Source organism: Phalacrocorax aristotelis, chromosome 3 (assembly GCF_949628215.1).
Source record: "Phalacrocorax aristotelis chromosome 3, bGulAri2.1, whole genome shotgun sequence".
Taxonomy (NCBI): domain Eukaryota; kingdom Metazoa; phylum Chordata; class Aves; order Suliformes; family Phalacrocoracidae; genus Phalacrocorax; species Phalacrocorax aristotelis.
Window position 1 is genome coordinate 67,556,620 of NC_134278.1, and position 25,015 is coordinate 67,581,634.

Consider the following 25,015-nt stretch of genomic DNA (forward strand, 5'->3'; position numbering starts at 1 on the left):
TGCTTCTGCAGGTTCAGAGGTTCTATACCATGTCCGCAGGCTGCAGGCAGCACGTCTGGAGTGTTGGCCAAGAGACATTTTTCATTTAAAGGCTGATTATTTTCTGCTGATCACAAACAAAAAGCTCTTTCCACAGGGCTTTGTGGGCCTCCTCTGTTGCACTGTGTCACAGTAAAGCCACCAGTGGCTTAACCATGGGGCTGGGAGGTCTTGGGGAGGGACTGTATTTGTGGCACAATGGAAGCTGCGTTTAACCTGACTTTCACACAATCCTCTTCTGCACCTCAGAGGTTTTGTGTATTCATTGACCCAAATGTATTCAGTGGAAATGATACTTCCTTTTGTGAGATGAGGTGATTCAAGGCCTTCGTGGCCATTAGTGCTGGGAGGCAGGTGCTGGTAAAGCAGCTGAGGCCCTGCCTAGGCTATTTGGTGGGATTAGCACCAGCTCAAGGGATAGGCAAAGCAGGCAGTCACCCAGGGGAGCAAGTTGCCAAGAGTGTGAAAACCATCACAGCTCTCCTGCCTACACTGCCTGGAGAGCGATGCTCCTTGGGCAGCCAGGCTGGCGGTGGAGGCAAGGCTCGCAGTGAAGGGAGGCAGCAGCTCCTGCTGAACCGCTGCTTGGAGGAGCAGCAGCCCCTGCTCTGCCCTGCCCCACCGCCGGAAGCGCACACAGACAAACCTGGGTCCCAAGGGCTATTTCTCCCAGTTCTGCTGCTTGCCCTCTCCCTCCCTTTTGCCATCGTAGGAGCAGCCCGGTGCTGGCACCTGATGTTTACTTGTCTTGCTGAGATACCTTAAACTGGCTTTGTCTGGAGGGGTAGTAAAATGGGGGAGACTGCTAGAGCACATCCAAGCAAATTAGCTGATGGCACCAGCAGCAATGTAGATTACACCACCAGGAGTGTATTGTGCTCTTGGTAAATGCTGCCTCCTACAGAAATGAGATGGAGGACCTATACTGTGCAGGGGGGATGAGGCACTGGGACCACATTCCTGCCCCACCAGGTCTGTTCTCATGGACAGAGGTCTGAAAGCCAAAGCAGGAGGCTGGAAGAGGCCGGAACTCAGGGCTGGAGAGGGAGCACGACTGCCCCTCCAGCTGGTCACCCATCATCAGCCAACACAGGGATGCTGCTCTCTCCTTGCTATAGAGACATCAACAGCCCCTTTTTCCTGCAGGCTCAGGCTCCTGGAGTTTGCAGTGCTTGTGGGCAGGGTGGGGGTGTTGGGGGTTGGTGGTAGTATTTTTCGCCTGTAACACCTAGTAATTATGGCATCAAAGAAAACAGAGCAGTGACTCTTGGGCACTTGTTCAGTATTTGAGTTCCACCTGTCCCCCCGGGCTGTAGGATGATTCTGGGCTCAATGATGGAGCCATATGGCAAGCCAGGAGGTGTCACACAGAGCCACTGTGCAGACTTCAATCAGGAATGTTTCCAGTGAAAGGAAAGTGTGTTAAACTCAGCCTTTCTCACAGTCTGACAGCTCCTGATGTTCATGTCAAGAAACAAATGCAAAAAATGTGCTCACTCTGAAGAGAGACATAACTGAACATTAACTGCATGTGCTCGTACAGCACAACTTGCCCCATTCACCAAGCGAGAAATGCTCAAGGACTCAGACTTTACTACCTGAAAACCCAGGATACTGCTGCCTTTCTTGCCTTTCCTCTGTAAGCTTTTTTTTAAACACGTAACGAGCCTACTTGCAATACCACCATGCCCAGTTAGCAGTGCCGTTTGACTAGCTGGACTGGGTTTGTTAGAGGATAGGAGGGAAGTCAGAGCATTGCAGTGAAGTCACTGCAGTTCAAATGATAGTGTTCCTCTGCTTACCAGGAATCAGTTTAATGAAGGAAGGAATCACTGCCGCTAACATCAGAAGAAGTTTCCCATTGGTTTGGCTAGGCAAGCCATGACCTGTAGCAAAATAAGGCAGTAAATGCTATCACAGCCAACTCTTCTCCCTATTCTAAAGGCTTTGCTACCCAAAAGAAAGAAAAACAGTTGGAAAGCAAAGAACTGAAATGTTCTGCAGGGGAAACTGCCAACAGAGGCTTCTCAACAGTATAGGCAGAAACTAATATGAAAAAGAGGCCAGTGCTGGCAGGCCTTGTCATGGGGTGGGAGAGATGGGAGGAAGAGCCTGAGCTCGCACAGCCCTGGTGGGAGGGCAAGAAGAGCAGCTGGGGTCAATGCCTTGATGTGCAGTTCCCACCACCTCTCCCCTCCATCCCCTCTACATCAGCAGACCATGACTCTGCCAGCTCAGCTGCCCCAGGCACCACATGTACACTCCTCCATCCACAACTCGCCTAGGGTTCTCTAGTGCAGGACACTGACAGCGGCGCCGCATGATATGTGCACACACAGCCAAGGTGCGCCTTGCTCCTGGGCATTAAACATCTGTGCAGGCACTGTGTATACAGCATAAAATGTACATACCTGGCTGAAGGCAACCATAGCTTGCTCAAACCTTTGCTGAGTAAGAGCGATGGTGCTGAACACCGGCGGGGAAGAACAGTCTGGAGGGGCTGAAAATGAGAATGAATGTTATCAGTTTCCCTCATCCAGCAAACCTCTCACAAAGGTGAGGGATTTGAGCATTTAAAGAGTCATTGCTACAAAGTGTGTATGGGGAGAGGATAAAGTCTCTTTGTGCTCCTAACTCCTGGCTGCTGCCAAATTTCCCCTCGAGTGCCAGGGCTCCAAGCCTGGCAGCGGTCAGCATGACAGTCACTGCCCCACAGAGCCGGCCAGGCACCGCAGCACTGGCCAGGGCAGGTGCACAGCCTGCCATAGGCAAAGCCCTGTGGCCACTAGGCAAGGCACCCTGGTGGGTGTCTGCCTAAATTAGGGCAACCTCAGCACCAGTGTCTTCATGGGAGCTGCTCACCCCAAGCTCCTTTTACAGGCAGTGGGGAGACACAGGCGCTTGTAGAGCACCATTCTTCCTTCCCCGCTTCTGCTGCAGACTTTGGGAGAAGAGGAGCCATGTCTTTTCCCAGAAGTGCCCACTTCTCTGCATTGGCTATAAAAGGTCCCTGGAGTATCTGGGTTGGATACAGACCTTGACGCTCTAACTCTGTAACACAGGGCACAGGGTGAGAGGAGGCCGCTCTTGGTGAGCCCAGAAGCAAGCCGAGTGCCCTGCAGAGGCAGGAGAGCTGGCTTCAATTAGAGGTGGGTAAGCTGCCTCCTGCAAACCCACAGGGGAGCTGCCTGACTCTTAAAGAGCTCAAATCCTTCAAATCTATGCTTCGGGACAGTGGGCTCTGTATGGCCACCCACCCTCCGAACATGAGCACGAGCACCAGGGAACAAGGCTATTTTGGGAACAACTGACACAGCAGGGGAGCATCAGAGGCAGGAAATGGCTCCTTGCTGCCAAGCATTGACATGAGGCCTATAAAGGGCAGGTTAGCACCCTTTGGGGGATGCCTGTCTTATTAAAGTCATATTTGCAGTATTTTTTTGAGATACTTGAAAAGCAGGGTGATACATTTACAGGCAACTTTCTGAATATTTGGCCCCATTTACTGAGTAGAAAAAGAATGACATCTGCTTTTTATTGAAACTTTGTCCCAAATTCATCAGAATTTCAGCAGCTTTCACCTCTAACTCACAATTTTTACTCCTGAAAGCTGTCAGCAGCATACCACTCCATGTGGTTTACAAATAGCAAACAAGCCCTATTATCTGTGTCTGCAGATCTTCTCTTCTGGGAGAACTGGAAAAGTGGCCTCAGTCTTCTGCTGGGGATTCACAGAGGAGAGGGTGGGGTGGGGAGAGAGAGAGAGAGTGCACCAAGTGCTGCTGCCAAAGCTGGAGCTGAGATGAGGAACTGACTAATTTCCTAGAGGGCAGAAACCAAGATCTCATCGAGTCAGTGCACACCAGCCCAGCGCAAAGGCGGGCACCTGTGAGTGGAGCTAGAGACACCAAGTGCACTGTGAGGGTGTTGTGGACCGAGCACTGTGAAGGGTGATGGGCAGTTGAGCCAGCTGAGACCACCCCTGTGGTGCCCCAGCCCGTCTAACCCAAAGCAAATGCAGTTCCCAGAGGAGACGAGCAATGCCTCTGGCTGTTATCAGCAGAGAAAAATAAAGCGGTAGCAGAAGTCACTTTGCTCTCACTGCAGGGAAAGGCGCTGGCACACTAGCAACAGTAAAAGACAGGAGTGGGCATGCTGTGTTATCTCTGGCTCTGGGGGAGGACTCAAATGCCAGGGATGACACCAGTATATTTACTCCAGGTTTATACCTGCTTTATACCAGTTTGACACTGGTATATTTACTCCCATGGCCTCTGCATGTGGGAACTTGTGTGACAGGAGTAGGTGACATTGCTTCAAACCTGCAGAGGAGCTGGTTTCTGAATGCAATGGTTGTTCCCATGCCTGTACTATCGTGGCCCTTTTTGCTGCCTACCTTTGACAAATACTTTAAAATACACAATCAGAAGTCAAAGAAATGAACATTGAAATTGCTTATTACTTACATGTGTCTGTTATCAGAGCAGCGGGTTTTTTCTTTGATAAACATTGACTCATTATTACCAGAAGCTTTTCTGAAGTCAGCCGCTCGACAAAAGGTCAGTACATGACCAAGCCCGTGTTGCTTGCACAGTGGTCGCAGCAGAGCACACAGAGTTAAGCATGTTCTGGGGAAAGGTTATTCTCCTAAGATGCTGTAGGGTGTTCCCCTCACGCTTGAGGCCACCAGGACTCCAGCCTGGGGGAGTCCTCAGCTCCAGTTTAAAATGGGGTAGGGGGGTGGGGGAGGGCACAGTCTGTGGATCTCTGGGCTTGCGGTGTCAGGATAAATCCCCAGTCAAATGATGCAAATAGGCGCACACTGCATCAGAACCCTGACCCAGGCAGAGGTCTGTTATCTCCCCAGCTTACTCCCTTGTATCCTGAGCTCTGACCATACCAGGTTATAAAACCATCAGTGTTGTCTGTCATACAGCTTCCACTTAAACCTACAAGGACTGTTCAGTGCAGACTCCCAAACAAGATGCATGTGGGAGGCCAGACACCACCTTCTTAATATGGTGAAACACCTGACAGCAAGTGGCACCGAAAGGCCAGCCTGTGTGCTGGTTTTGGCTAGGAGATCATAGTAGCTAGTATGGGGCTATGTTTTGGATTTGTGCTGGAAACTGTTGATAACACAGAGATGTTTTCATTAATGCTGAAAAGCGCTCCTCAAAGATTCAGGGCCTTTTCTGCTCCTCACATCACTCCACCAGTGAGCAGGCTGGGGGTGCACAAGAAGCTGGGAGGGGACACGGCTGGGACAGCTGACCCCAACTGAGCAAAAATTCCACACTGTGTGATGACATGCTCAGTGTGTAAAGCTGGGGGAAGAAGAAGGAAGGGCGGTATATCCGGAGTGATGGCGTGTGTATTCCCAAGTAACCGTTACACGTGATGGAACCCTGCTTTCCTCGAGATGGCTGAACACCTGCCTGCCCATGGGCAGGAGTGAATGAATTCCTTGTTTTGCTTCGCTTGTGTGTGCGGCTTTTGCTTTACCTGTTAATCTGTCTTCATCTCAACCCATGAGTTTTTTCACTTTTACTCTTATGATTCTCTCCCCCATCCCACCAGAGGGGAGTGAGCGAGCAGCTGTGAGGTGCTGAATTGCTGGCTGGGGTTAAACCACAACAGCCAGGAACCATTTCTGAACCCACCTAGGGCTGGCCAGAGACACACTCTCTGCAGAGAAGACAGGGGATGCTCAGGGAACATAACCTTCCTGACTGCCGCCCGGGATGGGGATGGTGGTTGCAGCTGGTGGCAGCGTGATACTCAGGGTGCCTAGGACGATGTATCACGAGGAGGGGAAAGAAAGAGCACTGCACTGCAGGGAAGAACAGGTTTGTTCCTCTCCCTGAACAAGTATAAAGCAAATTAGTCCTGTTACTGTTATTCCTGTTATTCTAGAGTTGCCACAGTTTCATCTACCCAGTGCAAATAGCAAAGATTAACTGAGCAATCGGTTTCAAGTAATGTATGTACACATGCACACATTTTGGCACCAGTGAAAATGCCGGCCCTGATGTTCCTCCTCTCACTCCAAATACGGCAGAGAGCAAGACCTGGCTCTGGCTGTGATGCTGGAGGGTCTCTGGAGATGCTGAAGCATGAACCCAAGTGTCACTCCTAAGGAGTGGGGAGCCATGGCAGGGCCTTCAGAAACCATCATGCTTTGCAGCTGGGTTATGTGCTTTACCAGACTTGGCTCTGGGCAAGTGACAGGACCCACGGTAGTTCACTACCTCCTTGCAGAGGTAGGGGGACAGGGCCCTGAGCCCAGCAGTGAGGATGGGGCACAGTTCTTCCTTGATTCACCCAGGTCTGGCGCTTGCCACCTGCAGAAGGCATGCACTGGCTGCTGGCTGAGATGGGTGAGAAGTGCTTCCAAATTATTCCCGCCCTTAGGTCTCTAAGTTATGGTCTCTCCTCTTGGTGAATTAAAAAAAAATCCTATCTGGATGGGGTGGGAGGCTTCCTATCATGATTCAGTAGCAAAGGACTAAATCTAGGAAGTGGGAGGTCCTGGGATGTGGGGAATCAATCCAGCACATGCAACGTGTTTCAGGTAAAAGCAATAAATTACTTCATCAGGGTCCAGGGGCTTGGAACTGGCTATTTCCACATGGAAAGTGCATTCAGCTTTTATGGTTTTAAAAATTAAATTAATGACTTGTTAGAAGAGTGAGAACTTGCATAAAGGTTCCCACATGGGGTGTATATTTTTTCCTTCTGGCCTGAGTCCTCATCAGTGCAAGAGCTCTGTGAGAAGCTCCCACCAGCCCCCTAGGACTGCTGAACCATCTCCCCGTCTTCATGCTTCTTCACAGCTACTGAGCATCTTTACTGGGGATGCCGTCCCCTCCCCAGCCTCCCATGTGATCCCCAGTAAAACCTCCGTGCTCTCCCTGGAAATCCCTCAGCAAGCTGGTAGAGGTGGGCAAAGCCAAGGTCAGGGGTTGGTGGTGCAAAATCTGGGTATACCTGTCGGATTTTGTGTTTGGGCTTTAATTTACATGAAGATGATGGTTATTTTCATTTGATTTATTGAACTGAACAATGTTATGCTGTGAAGAAAAAACTTTATTCCCAAGTGTTACTGCTACTTCAGTGGAAAAAAAACTACATGTGATTTCTAATGAAAGAGTGCAGCAGACACAGAGAAGCCAAATTAAGTTTGCCCTGTGGTCCATGAGCTGGGAGAATTTGAACACATTTATGCCAGTATTGACTGTCAATTACATCATACTTTCTCTCTTCAGGGGTTTTCCTCCACTTAACAGAAATCTTTGCTTTCTACATGGAGGATATCTCAGTATCTGGCACAGGTTAAACTCCAGCCCTTCTTATTCTAGCCTGCAACCTGCTCTCACTCTGAGACACACAGCAGGTAACACAAGGATCACATCTACAGTTTGTAGAATTTCAGGTACAGTCACTGGGAGCCATTTACTTAATGAAAACACCTACATGCACCACGCAAGGGCTTTATCCCAGGCACCCGCAAGGAGAAGTGCCTGAAGACTGGACCATAATCAGGAAAATGGGAGGGAAAGCCTGAAAGAAATCCTACTGCTCTGCACATTGTGGTGGGATGTAGGGCGCTGAGAGTGCTGAACAAGCCCGGCACTAAATGATTTGCTTTTTGAAACTGGCAGAGAAGTCACAACTCCTTTATTAGCTCAAAGCACTCCACCAGAAAAACTGAAAATCCAGAGTTTAGTCATTCTTCCTCGGACGGGCTAACCACATGCTGCTGCCTTATAGGCACAAATGCATCACTTGTTTTTACTCATTCGAAAAGCCTTTCAAAGTGTTACCTCATTCAGAGATACACAGGGACATGATTTTGCCACCTGGAGAGACTTTTAGGTGCCCAGATTCTTCAGCAGGCAAGGGCCAGCACTAGCTGAATACAAAACCAGTTCCTAAAACCTTGGACTTCTTCATAAATGCCCCCAAATTTACAAACCTACTTATACAACCCCTAAGGACGAACTAAAAGCCTCTTCAACCCCCTCCACCATGGTGTGCAAAAGTGCTTGTGAAAAAGGCAAACCCATGTCTTTCCTCCTCCTCCTGAAAGAATCCACCACTGGCAGAAGCACAAACATTTCACAGGGTTCATGGTAAGTGATCACTTAAACCAAACCCCACAAGACACCAAAAGCAGAAGCAGAGTGAGGAGCCTGGGGGGTTTCCAGGAGGTGTGCTGGCAGGTAAAGCTGGCTTTCCTCTAGGAGGTTTTCCCAGGGGACATACTGAAACTCCCAGGGACTTTCCTTTCCCCAGCCACGTTGTGCATGTGCACATGCAGAGGAGGCCGGGAAAGGGGCAGCTGTGATGGTCCCAGCACATTGGACCACCACAAAGGGGACGAAAAGGGGCTTTGGGGGGGGGATGAGTCCTTTAAATGAGCTTTTGCCTGGACCTCTCCCCTGGTTTGTCTCTCACTTGAGGCCAGCAGCAAGGCAGGAGCAAGGGCCATGGGGCAGCCCTGCTCCACCTTGAAAGTGGGACCGCCTCCCCCCCAGTACAGCCAGGCCTCAACCCCTCAGTGGTCACTGCAGCCAGGACATCCTCACCCATAGCTCCCCACCCAGCTGTGAAGGGAAAGGGTCTGGCTCCCTCCCACACAAACGTGAGCGGGGGCAGCCGATGCCGTACAAGCACCGCGGTGCAGAGGGCCCTGCCTGGGCTGGCACAGTGGGAACAGATGAGGTGGGGATGTAATGGGGATGACTGAGGTGATGGGAGCAAGGGACTAAATCTGTTATCACTGTGTAACTGGTGTTGTTCAGGAAGGGTAGGGGAAATGGAAGAAGAGAAGGAGGAAAAGGGATAAGCCAGGTGGGAATGGCTGGGGCAAGCTCTCACAGCCGCAAGGGAGAGGAAAGGGCTCACAGCAGGCAGTGCAAGGCAGGAGCATCCAGACACTCTCTGAGGCAGTGCTGTGTTGCCAAACCAAACCACCTGCAAATGCTGATGGTGCTGTGGCTCAGGCTGTGCCTGCAGTAGCCAGGGTTGCCCGGCCCAAGGCAGGGCTCTGCTCCCCAACTGGGGACCACCTGGGACACTGCTGCCCCATAATAGTCATGCAGGCTGGGAAGGAACTTACAGATATATGCAAGAAGAGGATTTCTGGTCTCTGTTGTAACAGCACAGGCATAGAGTGGTTCCTCTGAAATAAGCCGCAGCACTCTTGATTTAAGCTAGCCCTCCCAAGGTCACTGGAGTGGCTCCTGGCTTATATGGAATAAACCAGACTGGAATTTGCTTTGAGCTGGTCTATGTTAAAACCCTTTTCCAAAGCTATTTTGTGCTACTAACATCGCTGGAGTCAGTGCAGTTACTCTGAACTTCTAACAATACAGCCATAAAGAGGTTTTTATCTAAAGAGGTTTAAAAGCCAACAGCCTGCTTATTGGGACTGGTGAGATTTTCTTTATTGACTGTGCAATCAGTGTGTTTTAGAGCCCCCACAGGGGCCCTGCTTCAGTCTCCCTAAGACCAGCTGTGACATGTGCCCCCCAAAAGCTCTGCTGGCACTGCTGCTGTCCCCAGCAGCAGTGGTACTGAGAGGTTCCTCATCATCATCATCCTCCCACCCTCCTGGTCCTCCCTTCCCAGTGTCCTGCCCTCCAGTGGGGCCAGTTACTTGCCTGGCATCACACCCCTGCTTTCCAAGGTACTAAATTACTGCAGGATGCAGCTTTGCACTGGACTTCATTAACTGCAGGCGCTGTATCCCTTTTCCTGCCACACCATGCAAGCCAGACATCCATGCCTATCTGCAGTAGATATTAATTTCTCAAGCTCGTGGGAGGACCCACTGGTGTGTGGCAGATGGTGCACTGGACTGATGGATGCACGGGGCTGGGGAGGTGATTCACCCTTCTTGTCTCTTGGGATCATGTCCCAGTGCAGCCTGGAGCTCCTGTGACGCTCTATTCCCGTGCCATTGCAAGGGGTTTATGTACATTGTCAATATCGGATAAAACGCGATGTGAGTTGAGGAGCCTTATTCGGTACTGTCTTGGTCCATTTTCAGAGACTATTGGCACTCTGAAAAAGCACCAGGCTTAAGTAAAATAGTGGGCAGCCAGATCCAGAAAACTGGAAGTGAAGACAAGCCTGAACACCAAAGTGCAGTAAGATGGATCCAGCCTCGTGCTATGGGTGCAAGTGCCAGGGCCGTGTTATGTCTAAAGAAAATAGCAATTTTTTTCAACATATATTGAAGAGTTACTTCTGAAAAAAGTTAAGTAGAGAAAACAAATTGATCTTGGGTCACTCAGCATCCCAATTTGTTTTGCTAAATAATCACCTACTTTTTTCTTTTCGTTCCTTTCCTACTTTCTCACCAGAATCAGAAAAATAAAGAGAGGTTAACAAGAAAGAAGGAAGTAAGAAAGAAAGACAGAGAAAATTATGCTTATCTGAAATCCCGATTTTTTACATTGTCTCTGCTGACAACGTTGAACCAAATGCATTATTTTCCTTCTTTTTTCATCTTAACTCTTTTTCAGTAAGCTCCTTCTTACTGGAAAACAGTCCATTTCTGCTAGCAGCCCTAGTTATGACAAGCTGAAGGACCAATGGAAAGCCAGACCAGTTGGCATGTAAAATACACTTCCAGTCATTATATTTGGAAGGTCTGAAGCTTCTACTTGTGATACACGCACTTCTGTGTGTTTCATGCAGAGAGCCCCTGCCACTAATCTCATTTTTTGTGGAAGACTCTATTTGTCAAAGCTGACAACGCCACGAAGAAATAGTGTTTCGGGGCAGAGATTTAGTGCCCGGCAATTTTCTTTTTGTCTCCCAGCCAGCACCTCGCTCCTGCCTGAGGTCAGGCTGCATGATGTAACGGTCCCTTCTGGCCTCCCAGTCGATGCGCTGGCAGCCGGGGCTCCTCTCCCTGCTGACAGGAGCGATCGCTGCAGCTGAGACCCCCCCGGGGACCCGGCTTTGGTCCTGGGCTCACACCAGACCACCAGCTGCTGCGGGACAGGGTTCACAGCGTGCACTAAAGTGAAACGTTTCTCTTGCAATGATGTTAAACCTCTAAGAAACAAGAACAACGACAACCAAACCCCCCTTTTTAACTCTTTCCCTCGCACAAATACAGCCAAGAAAGACTCCGGTTTTATTTTAACCAATACCCGTTTCCTCGCGGCTGAGGATTTTGGTCGGTTTGCTCTGTTCCCCAGGTCTCTGCTGCCCTGAAGCGGTGTCTCAGCAGTTTGACCGCGGTACCGTCAAGCCGTCTCTTCAAATTCTGCCTCTGGCAGGAGGTGGGGGGCTCCCAAAGTCTGACCCCGATACCGCCCGGCTCCCCCGGCCCTCCTCCTGAGGAGAAGGAGCGCTCCGCGGCGCGGGGCCGGGCTCAGCCCCGCCGGACGGCGTTAGTCCGGTGCCCTCGGAAGCGCGTTTCTAGAGTTACCCAGGAGAAGCCTCGGGCTCTGCTTGTTCCCAAATTCAAGACCAGACTCAAAGACCCCGCTAGTTCTGCAGCAGCCCCTATAATATCTATATGTATATACCCGCCGCAGCCAGCCCGCACCGCCTTTCACACCCTCAAAGGCGGGGTGCTGCCCCGCTCCCCGCCTCCCCGCCCCCCCCCACACACACCCCCCCGCCGGGCCGCCCTCACTCACCGCCGGGGCCGCGGGGATCCCCCCGCCGCCGCCGCCGCCGCCGCCCCGCCGCGCCTCCCCGCCAGCCCGCGGCCCCGGCATGGCTCCGGGGGGCGGCCGGAGGAGCGCGGGGGGCCGCAGCCCTCCCTCGGCGGCTGGCCCGCCTCTGGGCGCCGAGCCGCGGCGAGTGAGCCGAGAGCCCGGCGCCCCCCGCCGCCCTCCCCGCCGAGGGAGGAGCCGCTCCCGCCCCGGGCAGCCGAACCCGCGGGGGCAGCACGGGTGCCCAGCCGGGCGCAGGCAGAGCCGGGCTTGCCGGGCTCCCCGTCTCCCCGCAGGAGAAGGGGGCCAAAAGTCAATAGGCGTAGGGAGAAATGAAGTGAAAAGTGACTTAGAAAGAGAAGACCCTTCGCAGCTGCTTGTTTAATGATGGCGCAGCCAAGCCCTCCCCGCCAGGATTATTACTGAGGCAGCGTGACAGGTATGCATGTGACATCATAGGGTGTCAGAAATAACGAGCACTGGTGCCGGGGAACTTGTAGCCCAAATTTGAGTTCATCAGGCATGCAGGAACGAGGGATGGGGTCAAAGGACATGAGGGATAGGGGGCTGTGTCGCCACTGGCCTGGAGATGAAGGCTCTATAGTGCACTCATGTCCCCGCAGGCATCTGCTTTGGTCTGTAAAATGCATCCTCACATTCTCCTGGGCACAGCTTTGGGGAATCACCCTTTTAACCGGGGTAAGAATTGCACAAGGCTTTTAAACAACTGCGATTGACTTCCTACTACCCAACACGCTCCATGTGCATATTGAAATCTACGCACCTCAAGTGCAGGGGAGCTTTATCAGTTCAAGAGGGCTCGCTCTTCCATGGACTTGCCTATATTTAACCGTCGTGTTTTACAAGTGCCCTGCCCTCACTGAGCTGTGCTGCTTGGCAGCTAGAAATAAAGTTGAAGGATTTGTTTCAAGTAATGATTAATCGCCTCTGGATGGGACACTACCTTTTGCAGTCCAGATTATGGTATTTTACCTAGGAAAAAGCATAGGATCTGCTCTTCCCCATGAGAAGGACAAGTGTCCTGTCAAATGTGAGCTGGTTATTAAGAGGTCCAGTTTGTCCTCGCAGAAGGAGATGAAATACCACGTTCCTGCCTGTCCACAACGCACTCCTTAAAAAGAACCCAGCAAAATATAGCAACCTTTCAAAACCACTCAGGTCCCTTGAAAGGACAGGTAGATACAGACTTCCGCAAAAGTTGCATCTAACCGCAACAACTCTGCCCTTGCTTGCATACAGCCGGCCTCTGCAAACCGGCCACCTATCTCTACCAGTATTTCCCTCCCTTTCCTGGTTCTGTGCGATCCAGAGAGTTCTGGGGGCTTTTTGGTTTGTTTGGGTTTTTTTCCCCTTGTATTTTTTAGCTTTATTGCTGAGTGTGTCTCTTGTATAAAATTTTAACAAAACTTCTTTCCAAGGTGCTGGGTTCCCTCCATGACACGCTCTGGCAGCTTGCAAAAATCAAGGGGGAAGTTACACGAGGTTTGGCATCAGCAGTGCAACTATTGTGAAGGCTCAGTTAAGCCCTCCAGGACATGAACGCAGGCCAGCTTTTGTGGAAGTTGCAATATGTTCCCAGACAGCATGATCAGGTGTGATTGATTTCTACATTTACATATTGGTTTATTATTTATATCAGCTCAAGTTGGACAGATAAAATTATAGCTTGAGGCCTTCAGAGAAGTGAGACAGACCACTGCTTTCTGCCTATTATTGTTCAGATCAGAAATGTTTTCCAGATCACTGCGAAGGGAAGACATTTTTTCTAAGGTCACACAATGTCTTGGCCAGGACTTATCTGGATGTAAAATAGTGGAGAATTTTGGAAGGTGGTAACTGGAGACTACAGTGAAAGGAAGAAAATGAAAATCAGAATTGCAGATGTGGTCATCTTATTTCTTACAATTCATGTTTCTTTTCATGCTTATGCCAAAAAAAACCCCTGTGTTTTGCTCTGCACAAAGCCTCATACATGTCAGCAGTGTAAGATTAACTGTGATGCCTAATTAAAACAGGCAGTCACCAATTAAGATCATAAAAAATTGCTATTTGAAATTCATAAGAGACTGAGAAGTTAAAGAGACGCTTATCCAAAAGCTTAGCAGGCTTTCATTTGCAGATACTTAAGAAAAAAAGAAGTGAAAACGCACTCTGGAACATAGCCCAGCAAAATCAGAGAGGAGTCTGCGAGCTCCTGTGACGCTTCATTACTGAAGTGCCTGCTGCTAGCCAGCCCGTTTGCGTTTGCACTCCATCTGCCGCGTCTTGTACATATTGAGATCCCAGCTCTGCTACCATCACTTCTGATGACAGTTACCCCTCAGGTGTCCCTAACGCCACTGCTGGGACCACCTGAACAGTGCAGGACCTGCACCAGCACCTGTGTTTTCCTTGGGGGAGGGGCAGCATTTCACTGACATTGTCAACGTTGCTCGCTCTTATCTCCCTGGAAGCTCTATGAAATACAGTAATAATAAGTAGTTTAAGAAACTGATAGCAATTCTCCAAACTGAAGTTTATTTCAAATTCATTTGTACCGTCTGAAAAGCTGATTCAGTCTTCTTTGCCTGCTGTTACTAAGTGAATTAGCTCAGAGGAGAACATATGTATGTTCAGGTATATAAACATATGTACGAAGCCTGTGAGTACCTATATGCATGTGAGTGTGGCGGGTTAACTTTGGCTGGCTGCCAGACACCCACCCAGATGCTTTCTCACTCCCCCTTCTCAGTGGGACAGAGGGAAAAAATGAGCTTTAAAAAAACCAAGAAAAAACTCATGGGTCAAGATGAAGACAGTTTAATAAGAAAAGCAAAAGCTGCATGTGCAAGCAAAGCAAAAAGAGGAATTCATTCCCTACTTCCCATCTGCAGGCACATGTCCAACCGCTCCGTGGGCAGCAGGGCCTCAGCACGCATAACAGTTGCATGGGAAGACAAATGCCATAACCACAAATGTCCCCCCTTCCTCCTTCTTTCCCTGAGCTTCTATTGCTGAGCATGACGTCATGTGGTATGGAACATCCCTTGGGTCAGATGGGGTCAGCTGTCCCAGCTGTGTGCCCTCCCAGCCTCTTGTGCACCCCCAGCCTTCTTGGTTTTCGGAGTATGGGGAAGAGAGAGAGAAAGCCTCGACACCATGCAAGCACTGTTCGGCAGTGGTGTGTTATCAACCCTGTTCTAGCCCCAAATGCAAAGCACAGCACCATACAGGCTGCAATGGGGAAAGGTAACTTTGTAACTTCATCCCAGCCAGACCCATCAAAATCTTCATCCCTAATTCCATACCATTTGTGTCACTCTCAAGTCCCACATTATCTAACACATCTGGGTATCCTCTGACCATCCCATTCTATCCACTTCTTGTTCCTGAAATCCCCTTACCAACACTTCCACTACACACTTGAACCTTCTTTACATCCAACAGTCAGGTTTATACATCCTTGTTAACCCCTATACCCTATTCCTTGACATATAGAGAGGTATTATTCTCCCATTCCATGGGCCTCCTTCAATAAATGTCCATAAGAACAGTCAATTACTTGGGGCCTATCTGTCAAGGTCATCATCTAGGACAGGAGAAGCAGCATGTGGGATTGTTGGGCGCCAAGATCAGTTTGGGTTGGGTCATCACGGCACTCACCTGGTTCCTGGTGAAGCTCATTCTCCATCAATTCAGGCAGTTCTTGCTGCATTACTTACGTACAACTCAATTTGCAGATTTTTTTCTTCCCAAGATTAAATGCCCTTGAGATACACACTGGATCTCCCCATCATTCCACATTACCCACCAAGCATACCTGGACCCTTGAGCGAAGACAATCCCTTGAGTGGGTTTGCCTTTTTCCCAAAGGAGGAGCAACCCACACTTCCCTTCCCAGACACTTCACTATGTGCACTACTACGGGGACCTTATCTCCTCCCACAGCATGCAGGGACATTGCTTAGGCAGGACCAGACAGTTAGCAGATCCTCTGCTAAATTTATGTCCCAGTGTTTTCATGCCCCAGCACTCAATGGTCCCAACAGTCTTTAAGAGTTCATTGTATCGTTCAACCTTTCTAGAATTTTGTGGGTGATAGGGAATGTGACTCAGCCAATCAATGCAGTGTTTCTTGGCCCAGGAGTCTATGAGGTTATTTTGGAAATAAGTCCTGTCATCTGACTCAGTTCTTTCTGAGGTACCATGTCACCACAGAGCTTGCCTTTCAAGGCCCAAATGCTGTTTCAGGCAGTAGTATGGATTACAGGGTATATTTCCAAACATCCAAGAGTGGCTTTCACCATGGTGAGCATGTTGTAGCACTTGCCTTGGCAGGTGGTCCAATATAGACAAATCTGCCAGGCCTCGCCATATTGATAACCCAACCACCGCCCTTTATTCCAGGGATACTTTATTCATATGGGTCACTTGATTACAACACATTTCACATTCATGAGTGACCTCTCTGATGCTTCAATGGTCAGGTCCACCCCTTGATCACAAGCCCGTTTGTATGTTGCATCTCTCTCTAGATGTCCCAATGTTCATAGGCCCACTGAGCTACAAAGAGCTCACTCTTACATTCCTAGTCCAGGTCCACATGTGCCACTTCAATTCTGGTGGCCTGTCCACCTGCTCATTGTTTTGATATTCTTCAGTGGTACGGTTCTTGGGTTTGTGAGCATTTACATCACATACCTTCACAACAATGTTTTCTACCTGGGCATTGATATCTTGCCACAATGCAGCAATCCAGATAGGTTTACCTCTGTGCTGCCAGTTGTTCTCCTTCTATTGCTGTAACCAGCCCCACAGGGCATTTGCCACCACCCATGAGTCAATATAGAGACAGAATACTGGTCACTTTTCTCTTTCAGCAATCTCAAGGGCCAGCTGGATGGCTTTCACTTCTGACTTGACTTTCCTGCAACAGCTTCAACAACTTGTCATGTGGGACTGGCTAGTCCATGATCTCTTCCAGGATTCCTAGGTGGTTGGGGTTCCCCATTCAAGCTTGTTGCATGATCAGTGGTACCCACTTACTGTAGGTAGTGTTGGTTGCTTGATATTTAGACGTGATGCTTCCTTTGAACATCCAGTGCAGCACATGTAATTGTGGTGCCTAGAGGACCTGTGCTTCTGTGCCAGCAACTTTTGAGGCAGCTCAAACTTCCTCATGTGCTGCTAGCATCTCTTTTACATTTGGGGTATAGTGGGCTTCAGATCCTCAATACCCCTGGCTCCAAAACCCTAGAGGTTGACCTCAGGTTTCTCCTGGTGTTTTCTGCCAGAGGCTCCATGTGAGGCCATGCTCTCCAGCTGCAGTGTAAAGCACATTTTACACAGCTGGTCCTGTATGGACAGGCCCAAGGGCTACTATGCAAGATATCTTCTGGCTGATCTGCTCAAGGGCCTGCTGTTGCTCAGGCCCCCAATCAAAATAGTTCTTCTTTCAGGTCACTTGATAAAGAGGGCTCACTAGCTGACTGTAACCCAGAATATGCATTGTGCAGAAACCCACAACACCTAGGAAAGCTTGTGCTTCTTTTTTGTTAACTGGTGGGGACATAGCTGTTATCTTACTGATCACATTTGTCTGTATGTGACAATGTCCATCCTGCCATTTTATTCCCAAGAACTGGATCTCTCATCTGCGTTCTTTGAGCTTGCTTTTTTTTGTTTGTTTATTTTTGTTTAATGGTGAAACCAGCTTTCAGAAGGATCTGGATTATCCTTTTCCCTTTCTCAAACACTTCCTTGACTGTGTTGCCCCACACAATGATGTTGTTGATGTATTGCAGGTGCTCTGGGGCTTCACCCTATTCCAGTGTAGTCTGGATCAGTCTGTGACAGATCTTACAACTGTGCTTCCCTGTTACGGTCAGCTCCAGGTCCATTGAACAACCCTCCACACTAAAGCAAAATATGGCTGGGTGATTGAGTCTTGTTAATCACTCCTTAGCTCTCCAACTGACGAATCAGATCATGGATGGGAACCGGGGAGTCTTGGTTGCTGTGATATTGCCAATGGTGCACCATCATGGTAGCAATCGGCACCCGCTGTTCTTTGACACGCAGCAACTCTGCAACACAGGGATCCTCCAGGAGGCTGGGCGATGTAGGCAGCTGTTTAACCTTCTCTGAATCCATGGCAACTACATCAAAAGCCCTTCACTACCTTTTGGGTCCTTGAAGTATCCTCTCCTGAGGTAGTCTGTGCCAAGGATACATGGGGCCTCTGGGCTGGTCACAATGGGGTGCTTTTGCCGCTTGTCCCCTGTTAAGCTCACCTCGGCCTCCAACAGGCAGTTGTTGGGATCCCCCTGTCAATCTGGAAATCCAGATGGGTTTCTCCCTGCCATACCCTGATGGCATTAGGATACACTGTACCAGTGTCTACCAAAGCTTTGTGTTTCTGTGGATCCAGTGTGCCAGGCCATAGAATCCACACAGTCCAGTAAACCCGGTCATCCCTTTCCTCCTCTTGGCCAAAGGCAGGGACCCTCTACTTCCAGTTGGAGACCCCTGCGGTGTCAAACCAGAAGTCCCTTCACCAAAATCATGGGAGGCACTCAGTCCTTTTCTGTACCTGGGGAATGACTGCTTGCCTCCTACCATCTCAACAGCAGCTGAACTGACAGCCGTCTTGGATGGCCCTTCTTATCAGCTGTCTTTCCCCCCAGTTTGTGTACGTGGGCTCCTAACCTGGGGGTGGGCTCACCATCCCCCTTCCTCATGTCCTGCCCCTGGCCACACAGGGGGAACCAGAGAGTGCCACCCAGAGTATGCTTGGGCTCCCTTCCCCTCTGGCTGGGGAGGGCTGGGTCTGCAGGGGGGCCCTGACAGCCGAGATGCTGGCCTGTGGGGACAAGGAGGGAGACACCTTTTCTGAAAAACATCAGAGCCAGTGGGACACTCTCTCCACGGTGTATCGAAGTCTGCTCAGTCGATTGTTGCCAGGCAGTTGAAATATAACGCTGGTGCATCTTGGACGACCTTTTTGCACATGCACATGTATGCTGGACATCATCCTGATCTTTGGAGACCTGGCTGTCATTCAGGTCACTGTAAAATATTTTCCAGCACTGCTAATCCTCTCAGATATTGGATGCCTTCTTCAGTGGTAGTGGCAGAAGTCTGCTTGCCTGGCTGGCAGCTATAATCTTTCAGCACGTCTTGAAGTTTGCCCAAGGTAATGGACCGGCTAGTTTCTGCCTCTGGGGTGATTTCTCTCACTTCTTCCTCTTGCTTCCTTGCTGAAGGACCAGCTTCCTGACCAGACCCTCTCCTCCTCCTGCACTAATCGATGTAATGGACCTGTTGACCTCTGCATCCAGTGCTTCTTTTTGACTACTAGGGCAATTACTGTAGTTGGGGTTTGGGTCCTTATCTTATCCCTGGTGTTCCCAGATGTGGTTCGGGTCCCTGTCTTAAGCACACTCCTCTGATGGTGCTGAAGGGAGGTTCAAGAGACATGAGGAAAGCCCCAGTGCTAAAAGCTGCTGGGTTTCATTGGGGTAAGCAAGGCACAGATCCGCCAAGTAGTGTGCCAGTTCAGTGGGACTACACGCCTGTAGACGTGTAAGATCCCAGGCTTCACTGCCACTGCAGGCACCTGACCAAGTCCTGCCACACACCTGCCAGGGATCGATAGCCTAAAGGCACATTTCCTTGTTACCTCACCGACAAACTGTGTCCTCTTAACACCAGACCAAAACCAGTTTCTACACACGACAAAAAGATGGTGACGTAAATCAAGTAGCTTAGATAAGGATGTGTGAGGACCTCTGGAGCCCGTGCAACAAAGGTGGTCACATCAGTCCTGGAGGGGAAGAGGGAGGTGCAATCTCTCACCTCTCTACAGGGCAGCCCTCCTGGCACAGTGGCGGTACCTGTGCCAGGCCCAAGCGAATGGCTGCTGCTTTTATCAGAATGTTCCCAGGCGCAGCTAAACACAGAGATAAGTGGTACAGCAAAGAGCAGGAGCTGAAAGCAGCCACTGGCAAGACCTCGGCTGTGTTACATGGTAAATCAAGTGAGCTCCGTGACCCATGCAGAAGCTTGCCAATTAACAGCTACCAGAGCTATAGTATGCCTAGACCAAAACTGTTGTTATCTCATGCCTCACATTGGGCAGTAATAAAAAGGACTGGTGGGTCGATCTTGGCCAGCTGGCAGACACCCACCCAAATGCTTTCTCACACCTCCTCCTCAGCAGGACAGGGGAGAAAATAAAGATGAAAAAAATCCTCGTGGGTTGAGGCAAAGACAGTTTAATAAGAAAAGCAAAAGCTTTGTGCGCAAGCAAAGCAAGAAGAGGAATTCATTCACAACTTCCCATTGGTAGGCAGATGTCCAGCCACTGCCTGGGAAGCAGGGCCTCAGCACATGTAATGGTGGTTTGGGAAGACAATCATAATCCTCCTTTCCCTGAGCTTTTATCAAAACAGATGTGCAGCTCTCATTTGTGTGCTGTTTGCTGTGTGAAGCTCTGTGGATTGGAGCGGGGGCTGGGAGGTGTGATCTGTTGAGCCCTTGGAAGGGACCCCACAGCACAGGAGTGTCTTAATGTATGTGCAGGACTGCGGGACGGCACAGGCTGGGGGAGCCGTGTGTTCTCCTGTGCAGCCCAGTGGATCTCGACTTGGGAAGAGATTTAGCACCAGAGAGAACAATTCTTGTGCTGGGCCACAGGAAAGTTTTGCACCTGGGGGAAATGCTGCCTGCAGTGCTGATGGACCACAGAGAGCAGCGTGGGTGAGGCAACCTGCACCTGCGTTGGTTTGTTCAGTCATCCAGTTGCTCTTGGGGGACTCTCCTGGGTTTATTTCCAAGCCTGGAGGTCATGTCATCCCTGGACAGATGTTTCTGTTCATGTCAGCTAACAAGGTAGGGCTATGTCATGGATCATATCCCGAGGTGCTGTGTGTAGATCAGGCACTGCAAATGCTGTGGATCTGCGTATGCGAGGATGCTTCACAATGACTGCTCGGGAACTGTATCTTGAAGGGTTTGTACACTTTGGAAAAGAGGCACATCTGCATCTTTTTCTCCTCCCCATCCCTGACTGGCAAGAGCTGCTCGCAAACTAGTCCAGATCCAGGGTCTGGAGGGAAACAGGCATCAGGTGGCATGGGATGAGGCAATATTTGTCCCTTTAGGCCAAAGAGCACCAGAGGAATTGCTGGTGGATTCTGAGCAGCGAGACAGCAGGAATGCATTCCTTCTGGAAACATTGCTACAAGTACATAGCATAATGTATAGCTGAATGTTTGCTGAGTGCTCCTTCCAGGTCTCCACGAGGAGAAAATGTTACTGCTTTACATAGGCGGATACTTAGCAGGGACTGAGGTAGGAGCAGTGTCAGGGTCTGTGCTGGGAACTCTGCTCTTGGGAAAGTGGCCAGAGGTGCTGGCGGAGATGAATCACCAGCTGCACCTCTGGGACTGCAGACTAAATTAGTTTAACGCAGTGTGCAAACAGAACAAGACTGCATCCTACACAGGGTTTGGTAATGAGCCCATTGCATTTTTCAGATGGCTGTTGAGTATTTTGTTTGGTTTTATACAGCCTGCTCTACACTCAGTTTGGGTTTGTGTCTGTGTATTTGATTTCAGTTGTGAAGCAGTAGCAAGAAGGGGTGCCCTGTCATTTCCAGTGAGCTGTGGGACCCGATTTCCACATGGACAGTGTCCCTGGACACATTTTCAAAGCAGCCAGGAGCCTGAGCTCTTCGGAAAATCTTCCCAGGTATTTTGGAGTCCATGTGGGATATAAACTTTTTGGAGGATCTGCTCAAGAGAATAACTTCTGGTTTTCAGCAGTTTGATTCTGCCACTCCCTTTTACCTTGTGAAAATTGCAGGAAGATCATAGAATCATAAAATGGTTTGGGTTGGAAGGGACCTTTAGAAGACATCTAGTCCAACCCCCCTGTAGTGAGCAGGGACATCTTCAACTAGATCAGGTTGCTCAGAGCCCCGTCCAACCTGACCTCGAATGTTTCTAGGGATGGGGCCTCCACAACCTCTCTGTGCAACCTGTGCCAGTGTTTCACCACCCTCATTGTAAAAATTTTTTCCTTATATCCAGTCTAAATCTACCCTCCTTTCATTTAAAACCATTACCCCTTGTCCTGTCACAACAGGCCTTGCTAAAGAGATTGTCCCCATCCTTCCTATAGTCCCCCTTTAAGTACTGAAAGGCCGCAATAAGGTCTCCCCGCAGCCTTCTCTTCTCCAGGCTGAACAACCCCAACTCTCTCAGTCTGTCCTCATAGGAGAGGTGCTCCAGCCCTTGGATCATTTTTGTGGCCCTCCTCCCTCTGGACCCGTTCTGACAGGTCCGTGTCCTTCTTGTGCTGAGGGCTCCAGAGCTGGATGCAGCACTCCAGGTGGGGTCTCACCAGCACGGAGTAGAGGGGAAGGATCACCTCCCTCAACCTGCTGGTCATGCTTCTTTTGATGGAGCCCAGGGTATGGTTGGCCTTCTGGGCTGCAAGCACACACTGCTGGCCCACGTCCAGCTTTTCATCCACCAGAACCCCCAAGTCCCTCTCCACTGGGCTGCTCTCAATCTCTTCACTCCCAGCCTGTATTGATATTGGGGGTTACCCCGACCCAGGTGCAGGACCTTGTGCTTGGCCTTGTTGAACCTCATGAGGTTCAAGATTTCCATGAGAACCACAAAACACAAAGCAGAACTCAAGCATCCTGCCTATCTATGTGCTAAAGCCTCTGCTCCACTCTTACAAAGTGTGCCGGAGCTGTGCTGCACCATTTCTCCCACCTCCTGTCTGAGGAACCTCGTGATAGTGGTGCAAAGCTAAAACCCCAAAATCTGGTTCCATAGCAAGGAGGTGACAAGGGTTACTTACTGGGACATCTGAAAAGATGGTTTAATATAGGCAGGGAAATGTATTTTTCCTCAAATCTTATTCAAAGGACAGGCTGAAACAGTTCTGCTGAACTTTTTTTCAGCCCAGGGATGAGACATGGTGTGTAATTACTCGGCAGCTGCACTTAGAAAGCCCGAAACCTGGGATCTTAGCATGGACTTGAGTAGGGGACATGTGGACATGTCAGGAGTGTTGGAGTACGGACTTTAAAGGCCCCTTCCAACACAAACCATTCTGTAAGCCTGTGATCTTACTGCAGACTGTGTAGGAAGACCCCAAGTGCTGGTTCCTCATGATATGGGCAGATCTTGCAAAAGGTTGACATCTTTGCAGTTTAGCAGAGGAGGGAAGTCCAGACAGGTGTCGCTAGTGGAGGGTGTGCAATGTGCAATGGGTGACATCGGTATCTTTCTATGTGTCCCTGTGGCATCATTGCCATGGGCTGTCCTGCCCTCTAGTGCCTGCAGCACCATCTCCATCTGTCCCCTCGCCCTCTTGAACCTGTACCACACACACTCTGAGGGACACTGCTGTGGCTCTGACCAGTGAGAAGCCCTGTGGGGAGGTGAAAGGCTTCTTATCGAGCACAAAATCGAAACCATTTCCTTCCAGCTGACACATCCAGGACTGCATTTTTCCTCAATGTTCAAAAAAAGGCAGCTGACACTTCCTGCAGCAGCCAGGCACCCTGCAGCACCCAAGCCCCAGGGTGATGCTCTCTGTGTGATCAGGGGTAGTGTGCAAAGCCTCATCTAAATCTCTTGGCCTTGCAGGACTTCCTCCAAAATATTCCCTCCAAACTCCTGTTGGCTGACGTCTATAAGAAGTGGATGCAAGCTCTGGAGAAGCCAAGCAAGCAGGAAAAAAATCAAAGAATTGAAAAAGTTTTGCAACCAGGAAGTTTCGCAACCATTCCCAAGTCTTTCAGTCAAGACTGTGTAATTCAAGATCTCATAATTAACCATACACTCAGCTGCATTTGGGGATTTCTGAATGATACTTCTGCTAAGCAGTGAAAAAAGCACATGCATGCCTCGTACTAGAGGAAGCATCATCTCCCTGAGTTTAATTGAGACTTGCTCAGTTAAAGAAGTAGAGGCTGCTGCACCATGAATTAATGTCCCATTTTGTTTGTGTTCATGCAGGGTGGCTGACAAACTGCCTCGACCAAACCTTGTCTTGCTCAAGCACTTGCTGTCTCTGCTCCACCACATCAGCCAGAACGCTGAGACCAACAGGATGGACTCCAGCAATCTGGCCATCTGCATTGGCCCAAATATGCTGAGCCCAGAGACGGATAACACGCTCCCCCTGGAAGTCCAGAAGGAGATGAATGACAAGGTGTGTTGAGCTCGTAAGCAGCCACCCTTTTTGGGGCAGCTCAGGGCCATCCAGAGGGATCCCACTGCCGTGGTAGAAGCTGAACAAAACAGCGCCCCTGGACAATGGGGGTGCCTCCCAGCTCAGGTGCCCGCAACGTGATGGGCAAGGCTGTCCCTTGTCTCGCCTCCTCTGAGCAAAAGTAACAGTTGCCCTGCAGTCCCCTACGCTGTATCACAGCTCCTGAATACTTTGTATGCAGAGAGCAAGGGGCACCTGGTGGGCATTGCCACCTGCGGGCCCTCTGGGCAACGAGGGTGAAGCTGCAGCTGATGGCGTTTTGTTTCTATTAGGGCAGATCAATTAGTCTGCAGCATCTCTGTGCAGGTGATGGTGTTGGTGAAGTTCCTCATAGGCAACTGCTCAGAAACGTTTGGGGAGGACATTGCCTTCTCTGTCTGTGCCTTGGCTGAGGCGTCACCGGAGCACACAGACAGCTCCACAGGTATGAGAAAGGACTGGGGCTGTCACAGACTGGGGCTGCTGGGCCAAAGTCCTTAATCTGATGTGGGAATACATCTGTGAAAGCACAGAGTGTTGCAGAGGATTCAATACATTATTGCAGTGTTTTCCTACAGGAACTCTTTCCAGAATTTCAAAATGACAACTCTCACAAAACAAAATTAAACCCTGATGTTAAACATCTACTTCAAGCACATTTTGTTATAGATGTGCTGATACCTCAAGGATCTTTCTGGCAGGGCTTGAAACAGAGCATCATTCTCCAAACCTATCAGATCCAGAGGTCTCTGTTTTGCCACTGCTTCCCATGAGGAACAGGCAATGAAGAGAAACACGTTTTCATCATAGCTGATATGCTATCAGTGTCCTTTTTTGCACTTGCCTTATCAAAGTTAACTCCTCCAAAAGCTGTTTGTTTTTCAAGGTGAGCAGACACTTAGAGGTCTAGACGCTGGCTTCAGTAGTCTGTGGAGCAAAATGTCCTTTCAGGAACCATTTTCAAGAGCAGCACACGCTACAGAGAACATGACATCAGAGCATGCACAGATGCC

At 49.9% G+C, this 25,015-nt stretch overlaps 1 protein-coding gene and 1 long non-coding RNA gene across 3 annotated transcripts in view; one reads left to right on the plus strand and one right to left on the minus strand.

Moving 5' to 3' along the window:
- The window catches only part of TAGAP (T cell activation RhoGTPase activating protein), a 54,600-nt gene extending 42,778 nt beyond the window's left edge, over positions 1-11,822 (minus strand). Inside the window, exons 1-2 of one of the 2 annotated variants that reach the window (XM_075087827.1) lie at positions 11,706-11,822; positions 2,451-2,539 (exon numbers count right to left, since the gene is read on the minus strand). In XM_075087827.1, the coding sequence (XP_074943928.1) occupies positions 2,451-2,539; positions 11,706-11,786 (170 nt within the window). In that variant the 5' untranslated portion in view covers positions 11,787-11,822. The remainder of the gene's footprint in view (positions 1-2,450; positions 2,540-11,705) is intronic. The other variant, XM_075087826.1, reaches the window with a different exon arrangement.
- Positions 11,823-11,976: 154 nt separating this feature from the next.
- Positions 11,977-24,476, plus strand: LOC142055775 (uncharacterized). Its single transcript, XR_012660041.1, has 3 exons — positions 11,977-12,162; positions 23,768-23,963; positions 24,330-24,476. It is a non-coding gene; the product is annotated as an uncharacterized LOC142055775 (long non-coding RNA).
- Positions 24,477-25,015: the final 539 nt, after the last annotated feature.